This window comes from Eriocheir sinensis, unplaced genomic scaffold, assembly GCF_024679095.1.
Source record: "Eriocheir sinensis breed Jianghai 21 unplaced genomic scaffold, ASM2467909v1 Scaffold1268, whole genome shotgun sequence".
NCBI classification, from domain to species: domain Eukaryota; kingdom Metazoa; phylum Arthropoda; class Malacostraca; order Decapoda; family Varunidae; genus Eriocheir; species Eriocheir sinensis.
The window spans coordinates 41,664-68,156 of NW_026110593.1; the positions used below are offsets into that span (position 1 = coordinate 41,664).

At 43.8% G+C, this 26,493-nt stretch overlaps 5 protein-coding genes across 11 annotated transcripts in view; all 5 read right to left on the minus strand.

The window, feature by feature from the left end:
* Window positions 1–26,493, minus strand: part of LOC126989675 (zinc finger protein 84-like) — a 75,189-nt gene that overhangs the window by 24,275 nt on the left and 24,421 nt on the right. The window contains exons 1-2 of one of the 7 annotated variants that reach the window (XM_050848280.1): window positions 13,077–13,420; window positions 8,358–8,597 (exon numbers count right to left, since the gene is read on the minus strand). The exons of 2 other annotated variants lie outside the window; for them this stretch is intronic. The gene's annotated coding sequence lies outside the window, so the exon portion shown is untranslated. Of the gene's footprint in view, window positions 1–8,357; window positions 9,849–13,076; window positions 13,821–26,493 lie in introns of those variants that run through there. 4 more of the 7 variants (XM_050848281.1, XM_050848282.1, XM_050848279.1 and 1 more) reach the window with 4 other exon arrangements.
* LOC126989677 (zinc finger protein OZF-like) overlaps window positions 1–26,493 on the minus strand; it is a 46,058-nt gene that overhangs the window by 11,949 nt on the left and 7,616 nt on the right. The window lies entirely within an intron of this gene.
* LOC126989680 (zinc finger protein 782-like) lies at window positions 10–1,510 on the minus strand (the record flags this gene model as incomplete). Its single annotated transcript, XM_050848289.1, has 1 exon — window positions 10–1,510. A coding segment is annotated over one exon (849 nt), but the record flags the coding sequence as incomplete, so codon positions are not given.
* On the minus strand, window positions 10–25,696 carry LOC126989679 (zinc finger protein 239-like). Its single transcript, XM_050848288.1, has 2 exons — window positions 21,678–25,696; window positions 10–660 (listed from the first exon to the last, which is right to left on the minus strand). Exon 1 carries the CDS (start codon window positions 22,591–22,593, stop codon window positions 21,679–21,681), a length of 915 nt encoding a protein of 304 aa, XP_050704245.1. The 5' UTR covers window positions 22,594–25,696; the 3' UTR covers window positions 10–660; window position 21,678.
* On the minus strand, window positions 13,354–18,895 carry LOC126989683 (zinc finger protein 436-like). Its single transcript, XM_050848290.1, has 4 exons — window positions 18,805–18,895; window positions 15,071–15,135; window positions 14,042–14,667; window positions 13,354–13,423 (listed from the first exon to the last, which is right to left on the minus strand). Exons 1-4 carry the CDS (start codon window positions 18,893–18,895, stop codon window positions 13,354–13,356), a joined length of 852 nt encoding a protein of 283 aa, XP_050704247.1.

Genomic DNA, 26,493 nt, shown 5'->3' on the forward strand with positions numbered 1-26,493 from the left:
TGAGCTGAGTTATGTTATGTACACATGTTTATTGCACTTATGTATGTCTGGTACTTTTATATTGCCATGGTTGGACTATATAAAACGTATATGTATTGAATGTGGTCTGTCAGGCGTATGGCAGCCACAAACCATCAACAATGTTAAGTTGTTTAGGAAGACCGTTGAGCAGAGGTTGAAATATTTATGGATATCAACTTGGTATAGGAATATAACAACAAAAGGCAAATGTAGTAGTTACAGTATGTATAAAGAAATTTATGGGATTGAGGATTACCTTGTTAAACTAAGTAAAACAAACCGTATCAATATAAGTAAGATTCTCACAGGAAATAACCAATTACCAGTTGTCAGTGGCAGGTACCGTGATATCAGAAGAGAAGAATGGTATTGTGATAAATGTAATGGTGAACAAATAGGGGATGAATGTGCACATGCTAAGCAATTTGGCTCATTTTATTAAATTAGTTCTGAGGCATTTTAGATAGAGTTGATGATATAACTGGTTACACAGGGGCTGTGCTCCATACTTTTATCGTAAAAGTCTGAGCAATAAATGCATTCTATTCTATTCTTCTATTCTTCACACACACACACACACACACACACACACACACACACACACACATGCATAACACATCGAGCAGCACAACACAGCACCTCAGGGGAAGTGAATCTTCATGTGCCGAGCAATATCCTGCTTGGTCTTGAAATGTTTCTTACAAACATCACACTTGAACTCTCTCAGGCCAGAGTGTCTGAAGATGTGCTTGTTCAACACAGACATAGAAATGAACCTCTTGCCACACTCTTGGCATTCATGAGGTCTTTCACCAGTGTGTGTAAGGGTGTGTGTGTTGAGGGTACTCTTCTGATTGAACTTTTTGCCACACTCATGGCATTCATGAGGTTTTTCACCAGTGTGTGTAAGGGTGTGTTTTTTGAGGTCACTCTTACTGCTGGACGTTTTGCCACACTCACGGCATTCATGAGGTTTTTCACCAGTGTGTGTAAGGGTGTGTGTGTTGAGGGTACTCTTCTGATTGAACTTTTTGCCACACTCACGGCATTCATGAGGTCTTTCACCGGTGTGTGTATAGGTGTGTCTTTTGAGGCCACTCTTACTTCTGAACTTTTTGCCACACTCACGGCATTCATGAGGTCTTTCACCAGTGTGTGTAAGGGTGTGTTTCTTGAGGTCACTCTTACTGCTGAACTTTTTGCCACACTCATGGCATTCATGAGGTCTTTCACCAGTGTGTGTAAGGGTGTGTTTCTTGAGGTCACTCTTACTGCTGAACGTTTTGTCACGCTCACGGCATTCATGAGGACTTTCACCAGTGTGTGTAAGGGTGTGTTTCTTGAGGTAACTCTTCCTACTGAACTTTTTCCCACAATCATGGCATTCATGAGGTCTTTCACCAGTGTGTGTAAGGGTGTGTGTGTTGAGGTTACTCTTCTGATTGAACGTTTTCCCACACTTACGGCATTCATGAGGTCTTTCGCCAGTGTGTGTCAGGGTGTGTGTGTTGAGGCCCCTCTTCCTACTGAACTTTTTACCACACTCACGGCATTCATGAGGTCTTCCTCCAGAGTGTGTGGGTGTACTTGGTGAGGTCACCCTTCCCAGGGAGTCTTTTCCCACAATCTTGGCATTCATGGTTTCCTTCACCAGTGTGTGCAAGGCTGTGTCTAGTGGACCTGCTCTCAGTCTCAAGTCTTCTTGCACTCAAACTTTTCCTTTCCTCTATGGCTGGAGATGTCAGCAGCAAGTGGTGGTGGTGGTGGTGGTGGTGAGGAGGCTCTCGTGATCATCCCTAATCCTCACACCACAGACAGTCTGTTCCTGCTGGTGCCCTGCCTTGCAGCCTCCACTGCAACAGAGATCAGCGGCAGCAAAGACGCAGGGAGCACTGAGCACAGCACCGCCTCAGACCCTCACTTCTGCACAGCACCGGCGGGGCTGTGGGGACAAAGATCACATCCTCATACAAACATGATTCAAAATAAAAAAGCAGCTGCAAATTACTAAAATGTATAACAAAGCATATCAGTTACTAGTTGTCAACCACAATATTGTGAAAACTACACCAAATAAACTGGGTCAAAATAGATCCAGAGTAATGAATTAACTGCCTTCAACATTTTGGAGGCACCGTGTAGCAGGCAGCTGAAAAGCACCTTGTAAAGACCTTCAGGAAAAGGGAAACTGAAAACCAAGAAGGGGCAGAACCACAACAGAGAACAGAAACCATAAAAAGGACATCAGGGAGAGAATACAATTGAAAAGTGCACAGAGCAGTGCTCTTCAAACTGGGCGTGCCGGCCACCCTCAGGTGGGCGAGATTAACCAAGGGATGGACGGCCGTCTTGGCGGGACAAGTGGGTGGACGAGACCATGCCAGCGTGTCGGGATACATGGATACATGAAATGCATGAAATGAACATGAGCCAAACACCTCATACTGACCCCCTGAACACGTCCAGTTACTGTTACTTTCCTTCACAGCAGTGGTTGCCAACACACCCAGTTACTGTTCCTTTCCTTCACAGCAGTGGTTGCCAACACACCCAGTTACTGTTCCTTTCCTTTACAGCAGTGGTTGCTAACACACCCAGTCACTGTTCCTTTCCTTCACAGCAGTGGTTGCCAACACACCCAGTTACTGTTCCTTTCCTTCACAGCAGTGGTTGCCAACACACCCAGTCACTGTTCCTTTCCTTCACAGCAGTGGTTGCCAACACACCCAGTTACTGTTCCTTTCCTTCACAGCAGTGGTTGCTAACACACCCAGTCACTGTTCCTTTCCTTCACAGCAGTGGTTGCCAACACACCCGGTTACTGTTCCTTTCCTTCACAGCAGTGGTTGCTAACACACCCAGTTACTGTTCCTTTCCTTCACAGCAGTGGTTGCCAACACACCCAGTTACTGTTCCTTTCCCTCACAGCAGTGGTATCTAACACACCCATTTGTTTTAGATGTTGCCAAAGCCTTCGACAAAGTCCTGCACAAAAGACTGACATTAAAACTGAAATACTATGGTATTTCAGGACCTATTCTACACTGGATCACTGCATTTCTTACTAACTGGACTCAACGTGTTCCTCTTGACGGATCTTCATGTGACACCGTCCCTGTTTCTTCAGGTGTCCCACAAGGCACCGTTAACGATCTTCCACTCTCAACGCCTAAGTCTTCCACTAGACTATTTGCCAATAATAGAGTGCTGTTTAGCGCAGTGAAGACTAGGGGTGTACCGATGTATCAGTATGAGTATCAGTGGTATTGGCACATTTTAAGAGTATCGGTATGAGTATCGGTGGTATCGGCACATTTTAAGAGTATTGGTATCAGTATCGGTGGTATCGGTACATTTTAAGAGTATCGGTATCAGTATCGGCACATTTTAAGAGTATCGGTATCAGTATCGGTGGTATCGGCACATTTTAAGAGTATCGGTATCGTCATCGGCTGATTTTCAGCCGATACTACCAATACTTGAATGAGTTTTGTATGTCGGAGGACTTAGGAGGAGAGACTCAATAGCATGGGGCTCATAACCCTGGAGAGAAGAAGAGAAAGAGGAGACCTGATAGCAGTGTGCAGGGTGGTGAGCAGAGTGGAGCATTTGGACAGAGAGGACCTGTGTGTGTGTGCAACGAGAGAGAAACGAGAGAACATGGAAAGAAGTTGAGGGCGACCACGTGTAGGCAAGATGTGAAAAACTTTAGCTTCCCAAACAGAAGCATTGAGCTATGGAATAGGCTGGAGGAGGAGGTGGTTTGTGCAAGGAACATTCATGATTTTAAGGAAAAGTTGGACAAGAGCGGATATGGAGGCAGGACAGTCAAGCGTATATATATATATATATATATATATATATATATATATATATATATATATATATATATATATATATATATATATATATATATATATATATATATATATATATATATATATATATATATATATATATATATATATATATATATATATATATATATATATATATATATATATATATATATATATATATATATATATATATATATATATATATATATATATATATCTCTCTCTCTCTCTCTCTCTCTCTCTCTCTCTCTCTCTCTCTCTCTCTCTCTCTCTGTCTCTCTCTCTCTAACTACTAGACCCTCCCACCACTGTCAATGTCACTACCAAGGCAGTCATCAAAGACTGTGTCACTTCAATTAGCCCACACTCTACTTCCCGGAGCTTGTGACGTCACGAGACATGATAGATGTATTCCGAACAAAAGTGGAAAATGATCTGTGGCCTTCGGTAGGCTGCGCGCTGGAGATGAATGAGAAAGTGTACGGATGCCAGATGCCTCCACCATTCTTCTGAGTCAAGAACTTTGAAACATAGGGAGCGTAAAGTGAGATGATTATATATATGATCCTTGTACGGGTGGGGCGTGTGGTAGTGCACTTATATATACGATCGGCGAAATCTAAGGGTTAAAACACTACGTTTTTTCTTGATGTTAGACTAAAAAATCACTATATTATAGAGAAAATCATTTAACTTTGCCCCAAAAATGATTATTCACTGCCTGAATATTTTGATCCTGTTGTAAAAAGTGCAAACAGAGACCAGCGGCTTGTGTTATCACATGGCGGCCGCGTGGCATGCACAGGTCACGAGACCAATGTTTGTAGTGTTTGTAGTCCCAGTGGATCCTGAGTTCCTGATGGTCGGTCCAAGGCTTCTTCCTGGTGGGGCCTGATGGTCGGGCCAGCCCGTTCTGGTGCAGGCGAGTGTTTATATTGGCGCCATCTTGCATTGGCTCATGATGCCCTCCTGGAGCTCATCTTTAATCCTAGAATCTAGGGTCTGGGTTGATAGGTGGTCTTCTGGACAGCATGTGGGTAGTTTTAAGCCACTCGGTGGCGGCTGAAAAATCCCAGCTTGGTGGCACCGGTCGGGGATTGAACTCGCGTCCTCCAGAACGTGGGGCCGTCTCGCTATCCGTTCAGCCTCCGCCTTTCTAGTATTACGGTTACCGTCCATATGTACGTGTCAACGTTTGGTTTTCATGTTTTGTAAGTTTTCTAAAATACAGATAATGAAAATTTGAAATCATATATGTGTTTTATTTGAAATATCAACATAGTATTGTTTTCGCCTATCGGACTTATCGCTAGCTAGTATCGGAATTGTGGATTTATATCGGGTATCGGTTATCACCTATATTTGTGTCTCCAGTTAACGAATATCGGTTATCACTGATAAGCAGAGCTGGGATTCTGTAGAAAAAATCTACCACCGGTATCGGTAGTCGGTAGCGAGCCGCGTCCAATCGGTATCGGTAGATCGGTAGATTTTTCAGAAATCTACCGATCGGTATAGATTCGGTATCGGTAGATTAAAAAACTCTATAATTATATAATAAAAAAATGCTTTTAAAGGCCCATAACACACTTTTTAAGTTATTTCTCACTTATTTCGGTTAACTTAAGAATAGAAGTAAATTAGAGTCTTTTAATACCTTTTTTAAGTTCAAAAATACATAACTTATTTAATAAATGAATTTCTCCCTCAAAAAATAAACATCAAACTGAAAAAAAGTTAAATTTAAACAAACTAGACAATACAGCATTATTTATTAACTTTCACAAAATAAATTTCTTCCCAACACAAAAAACAATTACAACTGAAGCAGTCTTGAGCCTCCTACTCCTACTCCTACTCCTACTCACTCAACACACAGCATATCCTAACCTCTGGTTCGTAACAATATGATTAAATAGTTCACTGACTTGATCAAAACTTTTTTAATGTAAAATAAAGTTTAAAAAAGGAAAATCACTTGAAAAGTTAAAAGCACAAAACGATTAAGTGCTGCTGCCAGCGGGTGGACTTAAAAACACTGCCACTTAAAACACTAGGCGATGAGGCTGAGCACGTTGTCGAGAGCGTAGGAGCTAGAGCGTAGGTGTAGGCTACTCGCGTCGGCAGGCCAAACAAGAGTGGGGCTCCCGCCAAAACTTTTGGCGGGAGCGAGAATCTGCTAGGTCGTGGCTGCCTCTGATTGGCTGAGAACGCCCAGAACGGCCGGTGATTGGCTAAGCGTGATGACGTCAAAGTAATACCTGGAATTTCCTGCTAACTGCTTCCCATAGATGCGCTCGAACGTGTTGAAACTTGTCCGTTTCATTTTGCCGGGGTCGTCTTCTCTTAAGTCTTAACAAAAAGTCCGCTCGCTTTTTCAATCTACCGATACCGATTGACTGCCAATCATGCGATCGGTAGCGGTATTCGGTAGTTTCTTCAAAATACCGAATGATCGGTATCGGTAGCAGTAATCTACCGCCGGTAGTACCGATCCCAAATGTCAATCGGTAGTCCCAGCTCTGCTGATAAGGTTTTCTATTATCAGTTATCGGGAATCTGGATCTGGATTAATGATGCGCAGGGCACCCGTACAGGTGCATAACATGCATATTTGTTGGCTGCTGGGGGGACGGGGTAGTCGAGTGTTCAGGGGAGAGGGTAATTGTGAAGATTCAATACGCGCCTCTGAAATACGATATTACGCCTCCGTATTGTACTTAAGGGACGAAATACATGTCCCTTAACCATAATATGAAGGCTGAAAAACTTAAAAGTAAAGAAAAGTGGTAAAGGTAGGGAAAAGGCATATTATACATACGTGCGCTGTGTTGGTGTCGGCGGCGGCGGGGAGGTGAGTAGTGTTGCCAACGATCCGGTTAGGGATGGTACGCTAGGTTAGCGATGGTACGTTTAGTTAGCCATTAGCCCACGCATGTTAGACCAGGTCCACCACACGTGGTTATTTTTTTTTTAGAACATGCACCTTTACCGAAAGGGTTTTGTGAAGGTTTGAGCCGGGTATAGTATTAGGTAAAGGTGCGTGTTCTAAAAAAAAAAAATAACCACGCGTGGTGGACCTGGTTTCACATGCGTGGGCTAATCGATAGCTAAACGTACCATCGCTAACCGGATTGTTGGCAACACTGCCACCGCTGCCGTATGTATAATATGCCTTTTCACTACCTTTACTTTTAAGTTTTTCAGCCTTCATATTATGGTTAAGGGACATGTATTTCGTCCCTTAAGTATAATATGGAGGCGTAATATCATATTTTGGAGGCGTGAAGTGAATCTCCACTATTACCAGGGAGGGAAGTGAATCAAGTGTAATTGTTAGTGTTGGTGTGTTGTGGTGACAAGTGAGTGTATTTGTTTTTTGAATGAGTCTATTGTACCGCAGTCTAAAATCTGTTGAGGGAGGCTGTTCCAGTCACGTATGGTGCGTGGAAAATATGAGTGCTTGTATGCGTCAGTGTGATATGTTTGGTATTTATGGATGTGTGTGTTTCGAGTACGTCGACTGTTTGCGTTGCGTAAGTATGTATGTGGATCAATGTCAATGTGAGTGTTTGTGATCTTGTACATAAGTGTAAGTCTGTGTGCTTGTCTGCGTATGTGAAGAGGGTCCATGTTTACCTGTTGTTTGATCCGTGTTGTGATTCCAGGCGTTGGAGTGTAACTGTTTGTAATGAACCTTGCCGCCTTGGTGTTGATTTGGGTTAAGATTCGTTTTAGGTCCGTGCCAGTATCTCATAATCTACCTTATGAAACATCAGTATCTCTTCATATATCTTTTCTTCAAACCTTCAACAGTCATGGAAACGCTTTGAAAATCCAATTCAAGGACTTTTTTTTTACTCTTGAAAATATGGGATAATGTTTACGAAAGCGCGTCGCCTCCTCTGCTGGCCGCGGCGACACTGCAGCGTGTGTTGCGAGAAATACCTCCTCGGTGAAATAAGTCACATATCCATGAGGGGGGGGTCCTGGTTAGAAGGGGGGGTCGAGGGGGGCGCAGCTCCCCCGTTAGTAGGTCGTAAAGTTCGGTTGGAGTAGTTTAAATATGCTCCCCAACCCTAAGCCCTCTGCGAGCTATTTAGCTGCTTTTGGCGGCTGCAGTGTCGCCGCCGCCAGCAGAGGAGGCGACGCGCCGTAAAAATTATCCCATATTTTCAAGAATAAAAAAAAAGTCCTTGAATTGGATTTTCAAAGCGTTTCCATGACTGTTGAAGGTTTGTAGAAAAGATATATGAAGAGATACTGATGTTTCATAAAGTAGATTATGGGATACTGGCACGGACCTAATACGAATCTTTACCTTGATTTGTTCTAACCTGTCAATGTTTCTGTGTGTGTAAGGATCCCACACCGGGGAGCAGTATTCCAGTGTTGGTCTCACAAGTGTGTCATAAGCGATGTGTTTAATGTCAGGAATAAGGTTTTCTGTTATCGTGCCCAGGTATGGTAAACACACACACACACACACACACTCACCTCGCCCCGGGCACGGAGTCTTGGGGTCACCACTGGACGGAGGCTGCTGTGTGGAGTGCTGACTCTGACGGCGGCACCAGCACCAGCAGGAGTCAGCAGCAGCACCACCAGCAGCAGCAGGAGTCAGCACCGGCAGTAAAGAGTCAGCAGGGGCAGCGGAAGAAACAGGAGTCAGCAGCAGTGTGTTTGCTCTTGCTGTACAGTGACCCGTTGGAGAGTCAGCCTTCATATCGGCACAACCTGATTGATTGATTGATTGATTGATTGATAGTTTATTGTTGCAGGTAAACAACAAGGGAGAAGGGAGAAACATGCCATCCCAACCCCCAGGCAGGACGGTGTGTGATTATACAACTATTAGTACATGTGTAGGGAGCACCATGAAACGAAAGATACAATGGTAGGAAGGAAAGCACAAGGGAGGGGGCGGCATGCACCTCCCCCTGGACAATAAGACAATAAAATGTGGGGACGGAGAACATTGCCCAAGCACTAGATGGGAATGAATATAGAGATAGAGTAAATACTAGTCCTTAAAGTAGAATACTGCCTTGTATAGCACGGCAGGCTGCCAACTGAGGCTGTTAACCCTAATGTAGCTTTCTCTGGGTCTGTGGTCTTTCTCGGTCTGGGTCTTTTGAGTTTCTAGATTTCTTTACGTTTCCTCTTCCTTTCGTTTCTTTTCTCTTTTTTTGCCAAAATTTATATAGTACTGCCTTTACTGTCTCCATTTTCAAAAAGAGCTCTTCCGATGGTCCTCCTCGTCCTGGTGGTATGGACGCTGGGATGCTGCCTCTCTCCTCGTCGTGGGCCGGGCAGTGCAGGATGATCAAGTGCCTCAGGTCCTCCAGCTCGTCTCCACACATGGTGCACGCCGTACTCTCGTTGTTAAATCTTTTCCTATCTCTCAGCCTCATGTTATTTGTTCTGCAGTGACGAGGATGGCTGATGCTTCACTGTTGTCGTACACTGATCCTCTTGTCCTCCCATCTCTTCTCTCCAGCAGGTTCTATATATTTTCAGGGTTGCTTTTTCTTGAATTTCTTGTGTCCACATTTTTGTGTCCCATGCTCTAACTTCTTTTCTTACTTCGTCGCTTGTTATTGTGCCTCCTCTTATTCCCGCCCTTTTTTCTGTCTTTTATTAGTAGTAGGAATCGGTCTACTGTCTGGGCCTATTATTTTCCTTTTTCTCTTATTGTCCAAAACTTGTGTACTGTTGCTTTTGTTTCTTCGGTGTGTTCATTTTCAAATAATTTTCCAATGGTGTCGTCCTCTTCTTCTTCCTCGTAAGGCCGCTGCAGCCTCGCACACTTTTTCCTTTCCTCTGCACAGGCCGGGCACCAGAGCAGGAAGTGTCGCAGGTCTTCGTTTTCAGCTTCACACATGTCGCACTTGGTTTCCTCTTGCCGGTGTGTTTCTGTCTTTTAGTTGCATGTTGTTTGTCCTGCATCTGAATGGAGTGAGTAGTGAGTCGCCGCGTGGGTCGGAGGTGCTGCGCCTTGCGAAAGCGCTGAGTCGACATGGCTGGCCGAGCCAAGAACTCGGTGGAGTTCTGTTACGTTTGTGCGGATCCCACAGGCGACAAGTGGATAGGGTGCTGTCTGTGCCCTAAGTGGTGTCATCTGAAGTGTGCTCATCTGCCTGGAATTAAGTCGGAGAATATATCTAAAGTAAATTGGATTTGCAACCCATGCCTTCATAAAGCATCTCTGGCTACCAAAATTGTGGAAAAAATGGAAGAATTCAAGCTGGAATTATCTAAGGAAATATCAGAAGTGAAACAAGAAGTTTAGTCACGAGCGGTCAGCGTGAAGGAGGAGCTGGGGGAGGTGGCGCAGGATGTGGCAGACGTGTTGCAGCGAGCCGAGCATGTGGAGTCAGCAGATGCAACTTGGGCTGAGGTCATCAAACGTAAGAGGAAAGTTAAGAAGAACTTACTTGTTGTCAAGGCCTCGGAACAAGATAAAAAGGCTACAGAGTTGAAAAGTGAAGTTTCTGAAGCATTACGTGACATTCAGATTACTGATTCAAGATTCACTATTGGAGGTAATATTATAATGAACTTTGATGATGAGAATATGAGGAATGAGGCAGCCCAAAAACTGCAATCTGTGGAGAAAGTCAGTACTGAAAGTGTGGGAAAACTGAGGCCAAAGATCATGATTTGTAATGTGCACAAGGAGGAGACTGGGGATAAGATAATTGAGACACTGCTTAAAAGAAATGAGTTCCTACACTCGATTCCACAAGTTGAGGAGAAAATTGAGAAAATTTTTAGTAAGCCTGCTGCCGGTGGCACAGCGCATTATATCCTGAAATGTGATCCAACTGTTAGAGAGGTAATCTACAAGCACCATGATAGAATAAAACTTGAATGGGGGGTGTATACTGTGAGAGACAGATACCATGCAATAATGTTATCATTGTCAGAGATATGGTCATATTGAGTCCAAATGCACGGCCAAGGCCAATGGTGAGAACCCAGTATGTTATAAATGTGCAGGAGAACATAAAGCCAAAGACTGCCCCGGGACTGAGAGCAAATATATAAATTGTGTGAGGTACAAGAAGTCTGAAGTCAATCACTCGGCGAATAACCAGTGTTGGGTAGTTTTTCTAACCAGTGTTGTGTAGTTTTTCAGACTGAAATTGAGAGAATTCGTAACATAACTGATCATGGCTACGAGTTCCTCAGATACAAAGATAAAATGTGGTCTGCTAAATGTTCAGTCTGTGGGAAATAAAACTCTAGATATCCGTGATTTCATCAAAGAAAAGGATCTTGACATTTTAGCGGTAACTGAAACATGGCTAAATGACTACGACGTCGCCAAGATTCGTGAGATGACGCCAGGGTTGGAGTAATTGTAATTGTAATTTAATTAGAATGTAATTAATTACATTAAAGTATGTAATTGTAATTGGATGTAGAACTTAATGAAGTAATTGTAATTATAATTAATTACATTATAAAGTAATTGTAATTTAATTGTAATTGCGAAAAAAGTAAGTCATACTAAAATTCTGATAATCCTTGTTTTTACTGCTATGGTGGCAAATATGTAAATACTGTATATGATGAAGTATGGCAACCCTTACTGGACAACCTACGTATTATACGAGAATCAGACGCGTCCACTTTTCCCTGTTTGGTGGACTGGGACCTATTTCATTGCTTCCTAGACCGTCATACGGCAAAGTCCTCCTCTTGACTTTCTCTTGTAAAGGTAAGAAAGACATTGTATAGTAATATGTTCCCTGATGAATGATGATGATGACTGTAGTAGCTGAGATGGTGATGATAGTTCATTGGATGATGTCAAGATGAAATAATGTAATAGTGATTAGTGGTGATGGTGACCAGTGTCATAGTAATAGGCTAATTTGTTGGAAAGTTAATCGCTGTAGGTGTAGGCCTGTGCTGATAGGAAAGTAGTAGTCTAGTAGTACAGTAAAGTGGTGGTAATGATGGTGAAAGTAATAGCAAGATGGTGATGTTAAAAAAAATAATGATGACGATCATATAGCAGTAACAGGGAAATAATTATGAAAAAAACTGATGATGCTGAATTGGTGATCTGGTGATGCTGGTGATAGTAATATTAATAATAATGGTGACAAGTATTATGACTGTGATAGTAGAAGGCATATTTTATTGATAGTGGTGAGTAGTAGGATATGATACTACCATACTACATACTATCTTTCTTTGTCTATCTGCCCCTCTGTCTGTCTGTCTGTCTGTCATTCTGTCTCCTACCTACCCCCTCATTTCTTCGACGATCTCTCTGTCTGTCTGTCTGTCTCTGTGTGTGTCATTATGTCCCTCCCTCTCTTCTCCTTTCGACCCACACCCTCTCTTCATCCTTTGCCCTCACCCTATTCCCTCTCTCCATTTCCCTTCCCGCCCATCCTGTTTATCTGCCTGTATGTATAGCACCACTCCCCCAGTCCCCACCACCTACTGTACCACGTACCCCTTCTCCCTCCCCCTCTGCCTACCCGTTTAGCCTACATCCACCTCTCTCTCTCTCTCTCTCTCTCTCTCTCTCTCTCTCTCTCTCTCTCTCTCTCTCTTTTCAATAAATGACAACAGCACGATGCTAGTGTTTTCCTAAGTGTGTTCCTAAAAAGGTAAAATTATGTTTTATTACCTCAGTTCAAAGTCAGCGCGGTGCTCGACGGGCCATACACAGAATAAGAATGAGAAAATGAGAGAGGGAATGAAAATGGCAGAATGGGAGAGAGGGAATAAGAATGAGATTGAGAGAAAATGAAAATGAGGGAGAATGAAATGAGGGAGAATGATAATGAGAATGAGAAACAGAGAGACAGAGAGAATGAGAATGAGATTGAGAGAATGTGAGAAAAAGAATGTCAGAAAGAATGAGAGAATGTTGGAGAGAGAAAGAATGAGAGAGAGAGAGAGAGAGAGAGAGAGAGAGAGAGAGAGAGAGAGAATCAAATGAAAGAAAGAATGAGATGGCAAGCTTCAAAGAGAAAGTAAAGAGATGAAGATGGAGAGATTAATAAACAAATTAGAGAAATAACACATGAAACAAAACAGTGTGAGATAAAGATAGGAAAAGAGTAACTGAAGAAAAGAAGGGAACCATGAAAAAAATGAAAGAAACACAGACAAATATACTCTCTCTCTCTCTCTCTCTCTCTCTCTCTCTCTCTTCGGTATATTATAAGCAATGAGTTCCATCATTACGTGTCCGTGGTGCAGTGGTTAGCGTGGTCTGGGTTTGAACCCTGGCCCGGGCAGTCGGCGTGCAGTCCACCCAGCTGTTCATCCTTCCTTTCGGGCTGGTTGATAAATGGGTACCTGGGGACACCTGGGAAAGGCACGCTGGGGTAACCCTGGTGACACACTGGCCCTGCGTCCCGGGGTGATGGGGACGGCTGAGTGTTGTTGAAGAACAGGGGAAAGATGTCTGGAGAAATTGAGTTTTTGAGGCACTGAAGGTCACCAAGTTCCCTGTGCCCCATTAAGAAGTGACGGCAAGGCCAGAGGCCAGGTGTTCCGCAGCGTCCAGCCCTGAGCCGTGTAATTCCCCCCTATGCGTCTGCACAAGGTAAACCTGCCATGGGCGGCAGGCTTACCTTATGCAGATGCATCGAGGAAAACAGCTGTTTGGTCAGGCCTGTCGGCAGAACCAGGATGGGCTACCAAACGCTGCCCCCCACCACATACATTACTTTGGTTGAGTTTATGAAAAGGTCCATGTTTTTAGTCCACAATGTATTTATCTGTGAAGCACAACAAGAACGGTGTATACAAGCCACGAACGAGACGAGTGACAAACGTGTGGATGTCGCGGCTGCCAGCTTGTAACTGACCACTCACCACTGCTGGCAGAGAGAAGTGCAAGCTATACAGAATTGCACTGTCACGTGATTCTTGAGTCATATGGAAAGTTCCGTGCATAACACTTACAGCAGCACAACACAACACCTCAGGGGAAGTGGATCTTCATGTGCCGAGTAATATCCTGCTTGGTCTTGAAATGTTTCTTACAAACATCACACTTGAACTCTCTCAGGCCAGAGTGTCTGAAGATGTGCTTGTCCAACATAGACATAGAAATGAACCTCTTGCCACACTCTTGGCATTCATGAGGTCTTTCACCAGTGTGTATAAAAGTGTGTGTGTTCAGGTCACTCTTGGCTCTGAACTTTTTGCCACACTCACGGCATTCATGAGGTCTTTCATCAGTGTGTGTAAGGGTGTGTCTGTCGAGGTTACTCTTATCACTGAACTTTTTGCCACACTCACGGCATTCATGAGGTCTTTCACCAGTGTGTGTAAGGGTGTGTGTGTTGAGGTGACTCTTATCACTGAACTTTTTGCCACACTCACGGCATTCATGAGGTCTTTCACCAGTGTGTGTAAGAATGTGTGTGTTGAGGTGACTCTTATCACTGAACTTTTTGCCACACTCACGGCATTCATGAGGTCTTTCACCAGTGTGTGTAAGGGTGTGTTTCTTGAGGTCACTCTTCCTGCTGATCTTTTTGCCACACTCGCGGTATTCATGAGGTCTCTCACCAGTATGTGTAAGGGTGTGTTTGTTGAGGTTACCCTTCTGATTGAACTTTTTGCCACACTCACGGCATTCATAAGGTCTTTCACCAGTGTGTGTACGGGTGTGTTTCTTGAGGTCACTCTTACTGCTGAACGTTTTGCCACACTCATGGCATTCATGAGGTCTTTCACCAGTGTGTGTAAGGATGTGTGTTTTGAGGTGATCCTTCTGGCTGAACGTTTTGTCACACTCACGGCATTCATGAGGTCTTTCACCAGTGTGTGTAAGGGTGTGTGTGTTGAGGTGACCCTTCTGACTGAACTTTTTGTCACACTCACGGCATTCATGAGGTCTTTCACCAGTGTGTGTAAGGGTATGTGTGTTGAGGTCCCTCTTCTTACTGAACTTTTTGCCACACTCACGGCATTCATGAGGTCTTCCTCCAGAGTGTGTGGGTGTACTTGGTGAGGTCACCCTTCCCAGGGAGTCTTTTCCCACACTCTTGGCACTCATGGTTTCCTTCACCAGTGTGTGCAAGGCTGTGTCTAGTGGACCTGCTCTCAGTCTCAAGTCTTCTTGCACTCAAACTTTTCCTTTCCTTTATGGCTGGAGATGCCAGCAGCAAGGTGGTGGTGGTGGTGGTGGTGGGGAGGCTCTCCTGATCACCCCTGATCCTTACACCACAGAAAGTCTGCTCCTGCTGGTCCCGGGCACTCAGGCTGGTGCCCTGCCTTGTAGCCTCCACTGCAACAGAGATCAGCGGCAGCAAGGACGCAGGGAGCGCTGAGCACAGCACCGCCTCAGACTCTCACTTCTGCACAGCACTGGCGGGGCTGTGGGGACAAAGATCACATCCTCATACAAACATGATTCAAAATAAAAAAGCAGCTGCAAATTCCTAGAATGTATAACAAAGCATATCAGCTACAAGTTGTCAACCACAATATTGTGAAAACTATACCAAATAAACTGGGTCAAAATAGACCCAGAGTAATGAATTAACTGCCTTCAACATTTTGGAGGCACCGTGTAGCAGGCAGCTGAAAAGCACCTTGTAAAGACCTTCAGGAAAAGGGAAACTGAAAACCAAGAAGGGGCAGAACCACACCAGAGAACAGACGCCATAAAAAGGACATCAGGGAGAGAATACAATTGAAAAGTGCACAGAGCAGTGCTCTTCAAACTGGGCGTGCCGGCCACCCTCAGGTGGGCGAGATTAACCAAGGGATGGACGTCTGTCTTGGCGGGACAAGTGGGTGGACGAGACCATGCCAGCGTGTCGGAATACATGGATACATGAAATGCATGAAATGAACATGATCCAAACACCTCATACTGACCCCCTGAACACACCCAGGTACTGTTCCTTTCCTTCGCAGCAGTGGTTGCCAACACACCCAGTCACTGTTCCTTTCCTTCACAGCAGTGGTTGCTAACACACCCAGTCACTGTTCCTTTCCTTCACAGCAGTGGTTGCCAACACACCCAGTCACATGCAGGTGTATAGATTCCCCCGTCAGGAAATCATCAGGCTCTGTGATGAGTTGCACCCCCACCTGGAAAGGAGAACCAGGAGGGCACATGCACTCCCAACACACACCCAGGTTCTGGCTACACTAAGGTTTTTGTGAGTGGCAGCTTTCAAGGTGTTATTGGAAACGGTGTTGGAAATGACCAATCAAGGGCCATTGATAAAGTAACTCAGGTACTTTGTGAAAAGGCCAGTCATGAGATAAAGATGTCAACCACAACAATAGTTATTAATAGAATTTTTAAGATAGTTTTCATGCATTTCATAATGATAAATAGTGGATTAATGAATTTTCAACTTCACAGGAGACAGTGCGTATCCTATGGAGCCATTCCTGATGACCCCAGTTGCACGCCCGACAACGCCTGGGGAGGAATGATACAACAAGTCATCACAGGACAAGATGCGTTGTCGAACGGACCTTTGGGATCCTCAAGTCAAGGTGCAGGTGCCTACATAAGTCAGGAGGAAGTTTGCAGCATGACCCCAAGAAGACTATGAAGATTGCGACTTCTTGTATGCTCCTGCACAACTACTGAGTGGATCGCTGCAGAAGAAGTACCAGTTCAGCCTGTGAGAAACAGCAGACTGATTCCTGGTCAAGTTGTCAGGCAGGAAATTATTAGAAACTTCTTTTCCTGAGTATAGGTAGGCATATATGTAGACCTTGCAGTTAGTAATAGATTACTTTCAAATGTAAATGTGCAGAACTCACAGTCGGAGGCATAAGAACAAAACAAGAAATCATAATGGCCACATGTTCAGCATTCTTGATCACAATTTTATGGCGATTATTATTAATATTTAATTAATATCAGCTTACACCTGCAGATTGCGTATGGTGCACCGGTGGCCGAGTGGTCAGTGTGTGTACGTGGTGATCCAGAGGACTCGACTCCCACCGCAAGACACTGAGAGTTTTCAACCATTGACAAGTGGCAGAGGGTTACCAACATGCTGCCCAGCAGATCTTCAGTCAACCCTAACTTCAGCGTCTTTGATCAAGAGGGGCACCACCTCCACACCACATTCTTATCACCTAGTTTGGTACCCTACTTGTCCATCTCACATGCCCCATGTATCTCAGCATTCTGCACTCTTGGCTCCATGTCATCCTCTCCAACTTGTTGTTTCATATAGCATAACCGGCCTCACATACATAGAAGTGATCAATATACCTAGGCTATAATATTATATTTAAGGACTCTTATACGAGGTATCGCCCCATACAGAGGTGTCGAAGTAAGTCTGTCTGATAGTAGGCTGGCTGACTGCTGTCGGGACCCAAGCCAGCATGCCCTGGGGGTTGTGTGCGGGAGGAGGAAAGAGGGAAAAGGACAAATGGTGTGTGTATCATTATCAGGGGTAACCACGGTGGAGTGCAAACACTCAGTAGTTGTAGTAAGGCTTAATTAAGTTGATGAGTGGTGTTAGACTGAATGAGCAGGTTTTTTACCATATGTTAGTGGGAACACTTGATAGGTTTTGTTTGTGAGTTGGTGCTACTTGTTTCTTGTGTTTACATGTTAGTTTATAATTAGACTAAGTTCTAAGTGTTATGAGCGACAATTTAGTCTTGTATGGCTGAATCCTGTCCCTTGACCCTTAGTTCATCATCAGAATCTCTAAACAAATATATTTACCTAAAGTAATATTCTTAAAGTCACGCTTCCCATATTATTTGGCAGATGATAATCCTGTGTGCGATAATGGTGCCTTATAAGACTTGGTAAATAAACTACTAATTTTACTCTCTGGTTTAAGTGATCAACAATTAATTCTACTTTGAGGTATAATTAACCAACATTATTAAGGAGTGCCCATGCCAGGCACGACATTAAGAATATTTTTCTGTTGACCAGCAGACTTACTATAGTCAAACCATTTCCAATAGTCTGTTGAGGCAGTGGCTTCTGCAGGTCCTTTCCTCCCTTCTGCTTTGCCACACAGTTCCAGTTACCTATTTCCTCTGTTTCCTGTCCCCTCTTTCACAAACTGGGCACCTATAATGCACCCCTACTTGATTTACATTTCTCAGCCCTGAGCATCTCTTTGTGGCACCACTTATCACCCCTGTGCACGGGGCAGAGTTAGTAGCCATTTCTCTTCCACACCAACTACCTTCCTATATATATGATTTCTCAGTAATTAGTTATTTGTTGTGCTGTATTAGCTGTTACGTGCTACATCAAGCTGTAATATCTACCCAAGCTGCGGGTTAATCCAATAAAAAAAAAAGTGAATGACTAAGTCATGTGTTATTATTCCCAATCTCCATTGGCAATGGCGAGTACACATTATATAACTGAATCATATTACACATTCATTGATCACAATTAAAACTAACCCTAATCAAATTAAATCTAACCTAACCTGATCTGACCTAATTAAACTAAATATAAGGTAACCTGGCCTTAATGCTCCCAAAATTAAATAAATGGAAATAAATATGATATCAATTTCCAAAATATACCTGAGGAACAAAAAGAGAAAGAATGACAAGAATTGAACTATGAAACAAGAATTGTTGGCTCCAAGATGACCTCAACTGACTAAGAATGACAATTAAGATCTACGCAATGTGACAGGTCAGAATTGAGTCTTGAAAATGATTTCTGATGATTAAGGATGACATGATCTACTGAATGACAACAATTGTCTGCTTTGAAAATGACCTCAGCTGAAATAATATTGCATGCATTTAACCTTGTTACATCACTCTCCAACCTCCTATTCCATTCTGTCACCACTGTTACCATAATCCTCTGTTCTCTCTTAGCTACCTCACTCCAGTAGCCTGTGCTCAAACATATTGTTACCCTCCTTTCACCCATACATGAATGTCACACCTTGCTTCCCCCATCAGGCACCCGTGCTCCCACCTGCCTCTCCCTTGTCCACCGCCCTTGCCAGGCCGGCCCCCAGGACTTGCCTCTCCTGAGCACTGTCAAACCTCTTCCTCAGCTCCCTCATTTCACTTTACAATGCACTTATTATGCATTCCTGAGCCTCTAACTTCCTCTCGTATCCACACACATTGCATAAGTTGTTCACCTCCAACCGACACCTCTCTGCCGCGCCTGACTACTGCCCCACTTCTAAAGTTCTTGACCGTCATTATTTCCACCACGGTAACCTCCTCTCCGGCCAATATTTACTAGTCTTCTCAATCTTAGCTTGGCTGTACGGACTTGAGAAAATACTTACTTTCAGTAATTTTCGTCGCTGGCGGCGTTTGATTACAAACACCTTCATTGATCCTGATTGGCTGACTTTTCTGTTTCAATGATTTCAATTGATTGCAATCACATCAGCTGGTGAGCTGCACGCCCTCTATCACCTTATTCGTGAACCATAGGGCTGACCTTAGCACGCCGCGGCGACCGCTGTGCATCGCTGCGGAGGAGGATCCTAGCGCGGAGCAAACTTGTGACGCGACCCGTGACTTACAACCGTCTCCGGGGATAAGTTACCACCACCTTTGAGCATCCGGCGCCTGAAGACCACCCATCAACCCGGACTCTAGAGGAAGCCGTCCAAGAGAATGAAGAACGAGTTCCGGGGGGGCAGCATGAGCCAATGGAAGATGGCGCCACTATAAACGCTCGCCTGCGCCAAAACGGGCTGGGCCGACCATCAGGCCCCACCAGGAAGATGCCTTGGGCCGTTCATCAGGCCCACCGGAAGATGCCTGCCGGCGCAATAGGTAGCAACGTAAAAAAAAAAAAAAAACAAAACAAAGCGATGTCATGGATCAACACCACACGCTGTCTCCTCCATGGGTTCTAAGACGACCCCGTTGAACCCCTCACAAGTTATGCCTATTTCCTTCCGATAGTACGTGTAATAAAATGTATAAATGTGACTTGTTTTTGTTTTGCTCTCCTACAAATATTTTAGAATGAATGAATGTTTACGTTATATTAATTAACAAACCAGTAACTGAAAGAAGAAATAAATCTAAATAACTGAAAATGAAACAAAGGTTAAATAATGGCAGAATAATGATATTAAGAAATAAATAAAGTAATAAATAGTAAATTAATTATGAAATAAATGAAAATGTTAGTTCCATACATATTTTATATATTATTTATGATTCTTCTTGTTTTTCATATTTTCTTGTTTACTATTTATTATTATAGTATTATTTTATTCCGTGTATATATATATATATATATATATATATATATATATATATATATATATATATATATATATATATATATATATATATATATATATAGATAGATATAGATAGATAGATAGATAGATAGATAAATAGATAGAAATAGTTAGATAGATAGATAATACATAAATAGATAGATAGATAGATAGATAGACAGACCCCCGTGTACACCTCCCACCGAGACCCATTTGCCGTATCGTGATTAATTCGCCGAATATTCGGGGACATGTCCCCAAATAGTCTTGGCCATTCGGCAACATGTCCCTGAAGAGTCGGTGACAAATTTGCCAATAAAATTAAAATTTCAACGGTCAAAATTCGGCGACAATTCGCCGAACACCGCGAATCGGATGCCGAATTGTCAGCGACATTTCGGCAACAATTCGGCGTCCATTTTACATTCGTGCACATTCGGCGAACGGCCGCGAATTTTTCATGCAACATGAAACTTTCGTGGCGGTCGTGACCAACTGTCAAAAGTCGCGAGGTGGACGCAGACATGTCCCCGAACGGCCAAGAACAGGCAAGAAAGATGCCGAACTTGCTCGCGACAGAGGATGACTTGCATATTCGCGCACATTCGTGAGCCAAAATTCGGCAGTGTATTTGGGGCTTACGGTCATGTATCAGCTGATTGGGACTTCTCGAAAATATGATTTGCCATTTGATATACAATTAGAAATGTACAATAGTATGGTGGTGACAGCTGCGACTTACGCATGCGAAATATGGGGTTATGACATTATAAGGGAACTGGAATCTTTACAGATGAGGCATCTTAAATATGTAATGTATGTACATAGGTATACAAGTACAGATATTGTATATGGGGAATCAGGAATGTATCCACTGGAAATATCTATAAAATGCAGGATGATAAATTATTGGTCAAGGTTAATTACGGGAAAAAATACTGAGCTGAGTTATGTTATGTACACATGTTTATTGCACTTATGTATGTCTGGTACTTTTATATTGCCATGGTTGGACTATATAAAACGTATATGTATTGAATGTGGTCTGTCAGGCGTATGGCAGCCACAAACCATCAACAATGTTAAGTTGTTTAGGAAGACCGTTGAGCAGAGGTTGAAATATTTATGGATATCAACTTGGTATAGGAATATAACAACAAAAGGCAAATGTAGTAGTTACAGTATGTATAAAGAAATTTATGGGATTGAGGATTACCTTGTTAAACTAAGTAAAACAAACCGTATCAATATAAGTAAGATTCTCACAGGAAATAACCAATTACCAGTTGTTAGTGGCAGGTACCGTGATATCAGAAGAGAAGAATGGTATTGTGATAAATGTAATGGTGAACAAATAGGGGATGAATGTGCACATGCTAAGCAATTTGGCTCATTTTATTAAATTAGTTCTGAGGCATTTTAGATAAAGAGTTGATGATATAACTGGTTACACAGGGGCTGTGCTCCATTCTTTTATTGTAAAAGTCTGAGCAATAAATGCATTCTATTCTATTCTTCTATTCTTCACACACACACACACACACACACACACACACACATGCATAACACATCGAGCAGCACAACACGGCACCTCAGGGGAAGTGAATCTTCATGTGCTGGGCAATATCCCCCTTGGTCTTGAAATGTTTCTTACAAACATCACACTTGAACTCTCTCAGGCCAGAGTGTCTGAAGATGTGCTTGTTCAACACAGACATAGAAATGAACCTCTTGCCACACTCTTGGCATTCATGAGGTCTTTCACCACTGTGTCTAAGGGTGTGTGTGTTGAGGGTACTCTTCTGATTGAACTTTTTGCCACACTCATGACATTCATGAGGTCTTTCACCAGTGTGTATAAGGGTGTGTGTGTTGAGGTTACTCTTATCACTGAACTTTTTGCCACACTCACTGCATTCATGAGGACTTTCACCAGTGTGTGTAAGGGTGTGATTCTTGAGGTGACTCTTCTGATGGAACTTTTTGCCACACTCATGGCATTCATGAGGTCTTTCACCAGTGTGTGTAAGGGTGTGTTTCTCGAGGTCACTCTTCCTACTGAACTTTTTGTCACAATCATGGCATTCATGAGGTCTTTCACCAGTGTGTGTAAGGGTGTGTGTGTTGAGGTTACTCCTCTGATTGAACTTTTTGCCACACTCACGGCATTCATGAGGTCTTTCACCAGTGTGTGTAAGGGTGTGTTTCTTGAGGTCACTCTTACTGCTGAACGTTTTGTCACAATCATGGCATTCATGAGGTCTTTCACCAGTGTGTGTAAGGGTGTGTGTGTTGAGGTTACTCTTCTGACTGAACTTTTTGCCACACTCACGGCATTCATGAGGTCTTTCACCAGTGTGTGTAAGGGTGTGTCTGTTGAGGTTACTCTTCTGATTGAACGTTTTCCCACACTTACGGCATTCATGAGGTCTTTCACCAGAGTGTGTGGGTGTACTTGGTGAGGTCACCCTTCCCAGGGAGTCTTTTCCCACACTCTTGGCACTCATGGTTTCCTTCACCAGTGTGTGGAAGGCTGTGTCTAGTGGACCTGCTCTCACTCTCAAGTCTTCTTGCACTCAAACTTTTCCTTTCCTTTATGGCTGGAGATGCAAGCAGCAAGGTGGTGGTGGTGGTGAGGTGGCTCTCCTGATCACCCCTGATCCTCACACCACAGACAGTCTGCTCCTGCTGGTCCCGGCCACTCAGGCTGGTGCCCTGCCTTGCAGCCTCCACTGCAACAGAGATCAGCGGCAGCAAAGATGCAGGGAGCGCTGAGCACAGCACCGGCGGGGCTGTGGGGACAAAGATCACATCCTCATAGAAACATGATTCAAAATAAAAAAGCAGTTGCAAATTCCTAAAATGTATAACAAAGCATATCAGTTACTAGTTGTCAACCACAATATTGAGAAAACTACACCAAATAAACTGGGTCAAAATAGACCTAGAGTAATGAATTAACTGCCTTCAACATTTTGGAGGCACCGTGTAGCAGGCAGCTGAAAAGCACCTTGTAAAGACCTTCAGGAAAAGGGTAACTGAAAACCAAGAAGGGGCAGAACCACACCAGAGAACAGGCACCATAAAAAGGACATCAAGGAGAGAATACAATTGAAAAGTGCACAGAGCAGTGCTCTTCAAACTGGGCGTGCTGGCCACCTTCAGGTGGGCAAGATTAACCAAGGGGTGGACGGCTGTCTTGGCGGGACAAGTGGGTGGACGAGACCATGCCTGCGTGTCGGGATAAATGGATACATGAAATGCATGAAATGAACATGAACCAAACACCTCATACTGACCCCCTGAACATGTCCAGTTACTGTTCCTTTCCTTCACAGCAGTGGTTGCTAACACACCCAGTTACTGTTCCTTTCCTTCACAGCAGTGGTTGCCAACACACCCAGTAACTGTTCCTTTCCTTCACAGCAGTGGTTGCCAACACACCCAGTTACTGTTCCTTTACTTCACAGCAGTGGTTGCTAACACACCCAGTTACTGTTCCTTTCCTTCACAGCAGTGGTTGCCAACACACCCAGTTACTGTTCCTTTCCTTCACAGCAGTGGTTGCTAACACACCCAGTTACTGTTCCTTTCCTTCACAGCAGTGGTTGCCAACACACCCAGTTACTGTTCCTTTACTTCACAGCAGTGGTTGCTAACACACCCAGTTACTGTTCCTTTCCTTCACAGCAGTGGTATCTAACACACCCATTTGTTTTAGATGTTGCCAAAGCCTTCGACAAAGTCTCGCACAAAAGACTGACATTAAAACTGAAATACTATGGTATTTCAGGACCTATTCTACACTGGATCACTGCATTTCTTACTAACTGGACTCAACGTGTTCCTCTTGATGGATCTTCATGTGACACCGTCCCTGTTTCTTCAGGTGTCCCACAAGGCACCGTTAACGATCTTCCACTCTCAACGCCTAAGTCTTCCACTAGACTATTTGCCAATAATAGTGTGCTGTTTAGCGCAGTGAAGACTAGGGATGTACTGATGTATCAGTATGAGTATCGGTGGTATTGGCACATTTTAAGAGTATCGGTATGAGTATCGGTGGTATCGGCACATTTTAAGAGTATTGGTATCAGTATCGGTGGTATCGGCACATTTTAAGAGTATCGGTATCAGTATCGGCACATTTTAAGAGTATTGGTTTCAGTATCGGTGGTATCGGCACATTTTAAGAGTATCGGTATCAGTATCGGTGGCATCGGCACATTTTAAGAGTATCGGTATCAGTATCAGTGGTATCGGCACATTTTAAGAGTATCGGTATCAGTATCGGTGGTATTGGCACATTTTAAGAGTATCGGTATCGTTATCAGCTGATTTTCAGCCGATACTACCGATACTTGAATGAGTTTTGTACGTCGGAGGACTTAGGAGGAGAGACTCAATAGCATGGGGCTCACAACCCTGGAGAGAAGAAGAGAAAGAGGAGACCTGATAGCAGTGTGCAGGGTGGTGAGCAGAGTGGAGCATTTGGACAGAGAGGACCTGTGTGTGTGTGCAACGAGAGAGAAACGAGAGAACATGGAAAGAAGTTGAGGGCGACCACGTGTAGGCAAGATGTGAAAAACTTTAGCTTCCCAAACAGAAGCATTGAGCTATGGAATAGGCTGGAGGAGGAAGTGGTTTGTGCATGTCTTGGGTTATGTCTTGGCCTATTGCACTGGTAGGTTTCTTCCCATTGGATCCTGAGTTCCTGATGGTCGGTCCAAGGCTTCTTCCCAGTGGGGCCTGATGGTCGGCCCAGCCCATTCTGGTGCAGGCGAGTGTTTATAGTGGCGCCATCTTGCATTGGCTCATGATGCCCTACTGGAGCTCATCTTTAACCCTCTGAGTACCGATGACGATACGGTATCGTCACCACTGGATGTTACCGCCAGTACGGGTGACGATACCACATCGTCACTGAGTTACCCTTACACTCGGTCTTATTTCGCGAAAAGTTTTGGTTCCCCGAAGACCAGTCGGGTATCACGTGATAGCTAGAGAGTTGGGCTAGCCTCTCCCAGGTTCTCATGATCCTATGGGATACGCCACATAGTGAAAACAAAGGAAAAGTTCAGGACAGCTTACCACCCTCTGCCAAAAACAAAATGTTGCTTCCCATACGGTTGACGATACCGTATCGTCATTTTATAATTTTCAAAACCGGTCTTATTTCTCGAAATATAATTGTTCCATGATGCACTGAGTGTAAAAAGTGTGGAACTACAAAACCGCGCTGAAACGGAGTGGCGGGCAGAGCCGCATGAACTCGCTCTCGGCTGAGCGGGGCTGGACAGGTGGGGCGGGGCTGCGGGTGAGATGAAGGGGGTACACTTCTAAGCAACGGAAAGGGGAATGACAACATTTTTTATGGTTTTGGGATAGATTCGAGTGTTTTGAAAGAAAAAAAATTTTTTGCACATAGTGCGGTATGGGGTGTACTAGTTTTCTCGCCATAGCGCGGTACTCAGAGGGTTAATCCTAGAATCTAGGGTCTGGGTTGATAGGTGGTCTTCTGGACAGAATGTGGGTAGTTTTAAGGCACTCGGTGGTGGCTGAAAAGTCCCAGCTTGGTGGCACCGGTCGGGGATTGAACTCGCGTCCTCCAGAACGTGGGGCCGTCTCGCTATCCGTTCAGCCTCCGCCTTTCTAGTATTACGGTTACCGTCCATACGTACATGTCAACGTTTGGTTTTCATGTTTTTTAAGTTTTCTAAAATACAGATAATGAAAATTTGAAATCATATATGTGTTTTATTTGAAATATCAATATAGTATTGTTTTCGCCTATCAGACTTATTGCTAGCTAGTATCAGAAATGTGGATTTATATCGGGTATCGGTTATCGCCTATACATTTTGTGTCTCCAGTTAACGAATATCGGTTATCACTGATAAGGTTTTCTATTATCAGTTATCGGGAATCTGGATCTGGGTCTGGATTAATGATGCGCAGGGCACCCGTACAGGTGCATAACACGCACATTTGTTGGCTGTTGGGGGGACGGGGGAGTCGAGTGTGCAGGGGAGGGGGTAATTGTGCAGATTCAATACGCGCCTCTGAAATACGATATTACGCCTCTGTATTATACTCAAGGGACGAAATACATGTCCCTTAACCATAATATGAAGGAAAAACTTAAAAGTAAAGAAAAGTGGTAAAGGTAGGGTAAAGTCAGATTATACATTCGTTGGGTGTGTTGGTGTCGGCGGCGGCGGGGATGTGAGTAGTGTTGCCTATGATCTGTTTAGGGATGGTACGCTAGGTTATCGTTGGTACGTTTAGTTAGCCATTATTACGCATGTGAGACCAGGTCCACCACGTGGTTATTTTTTTTTTAGAACACGCACCTTTACCGAAAGGTTTTTGTGAAGGTTTGTGCCGGGTAGAGTATTAGGTAAAGG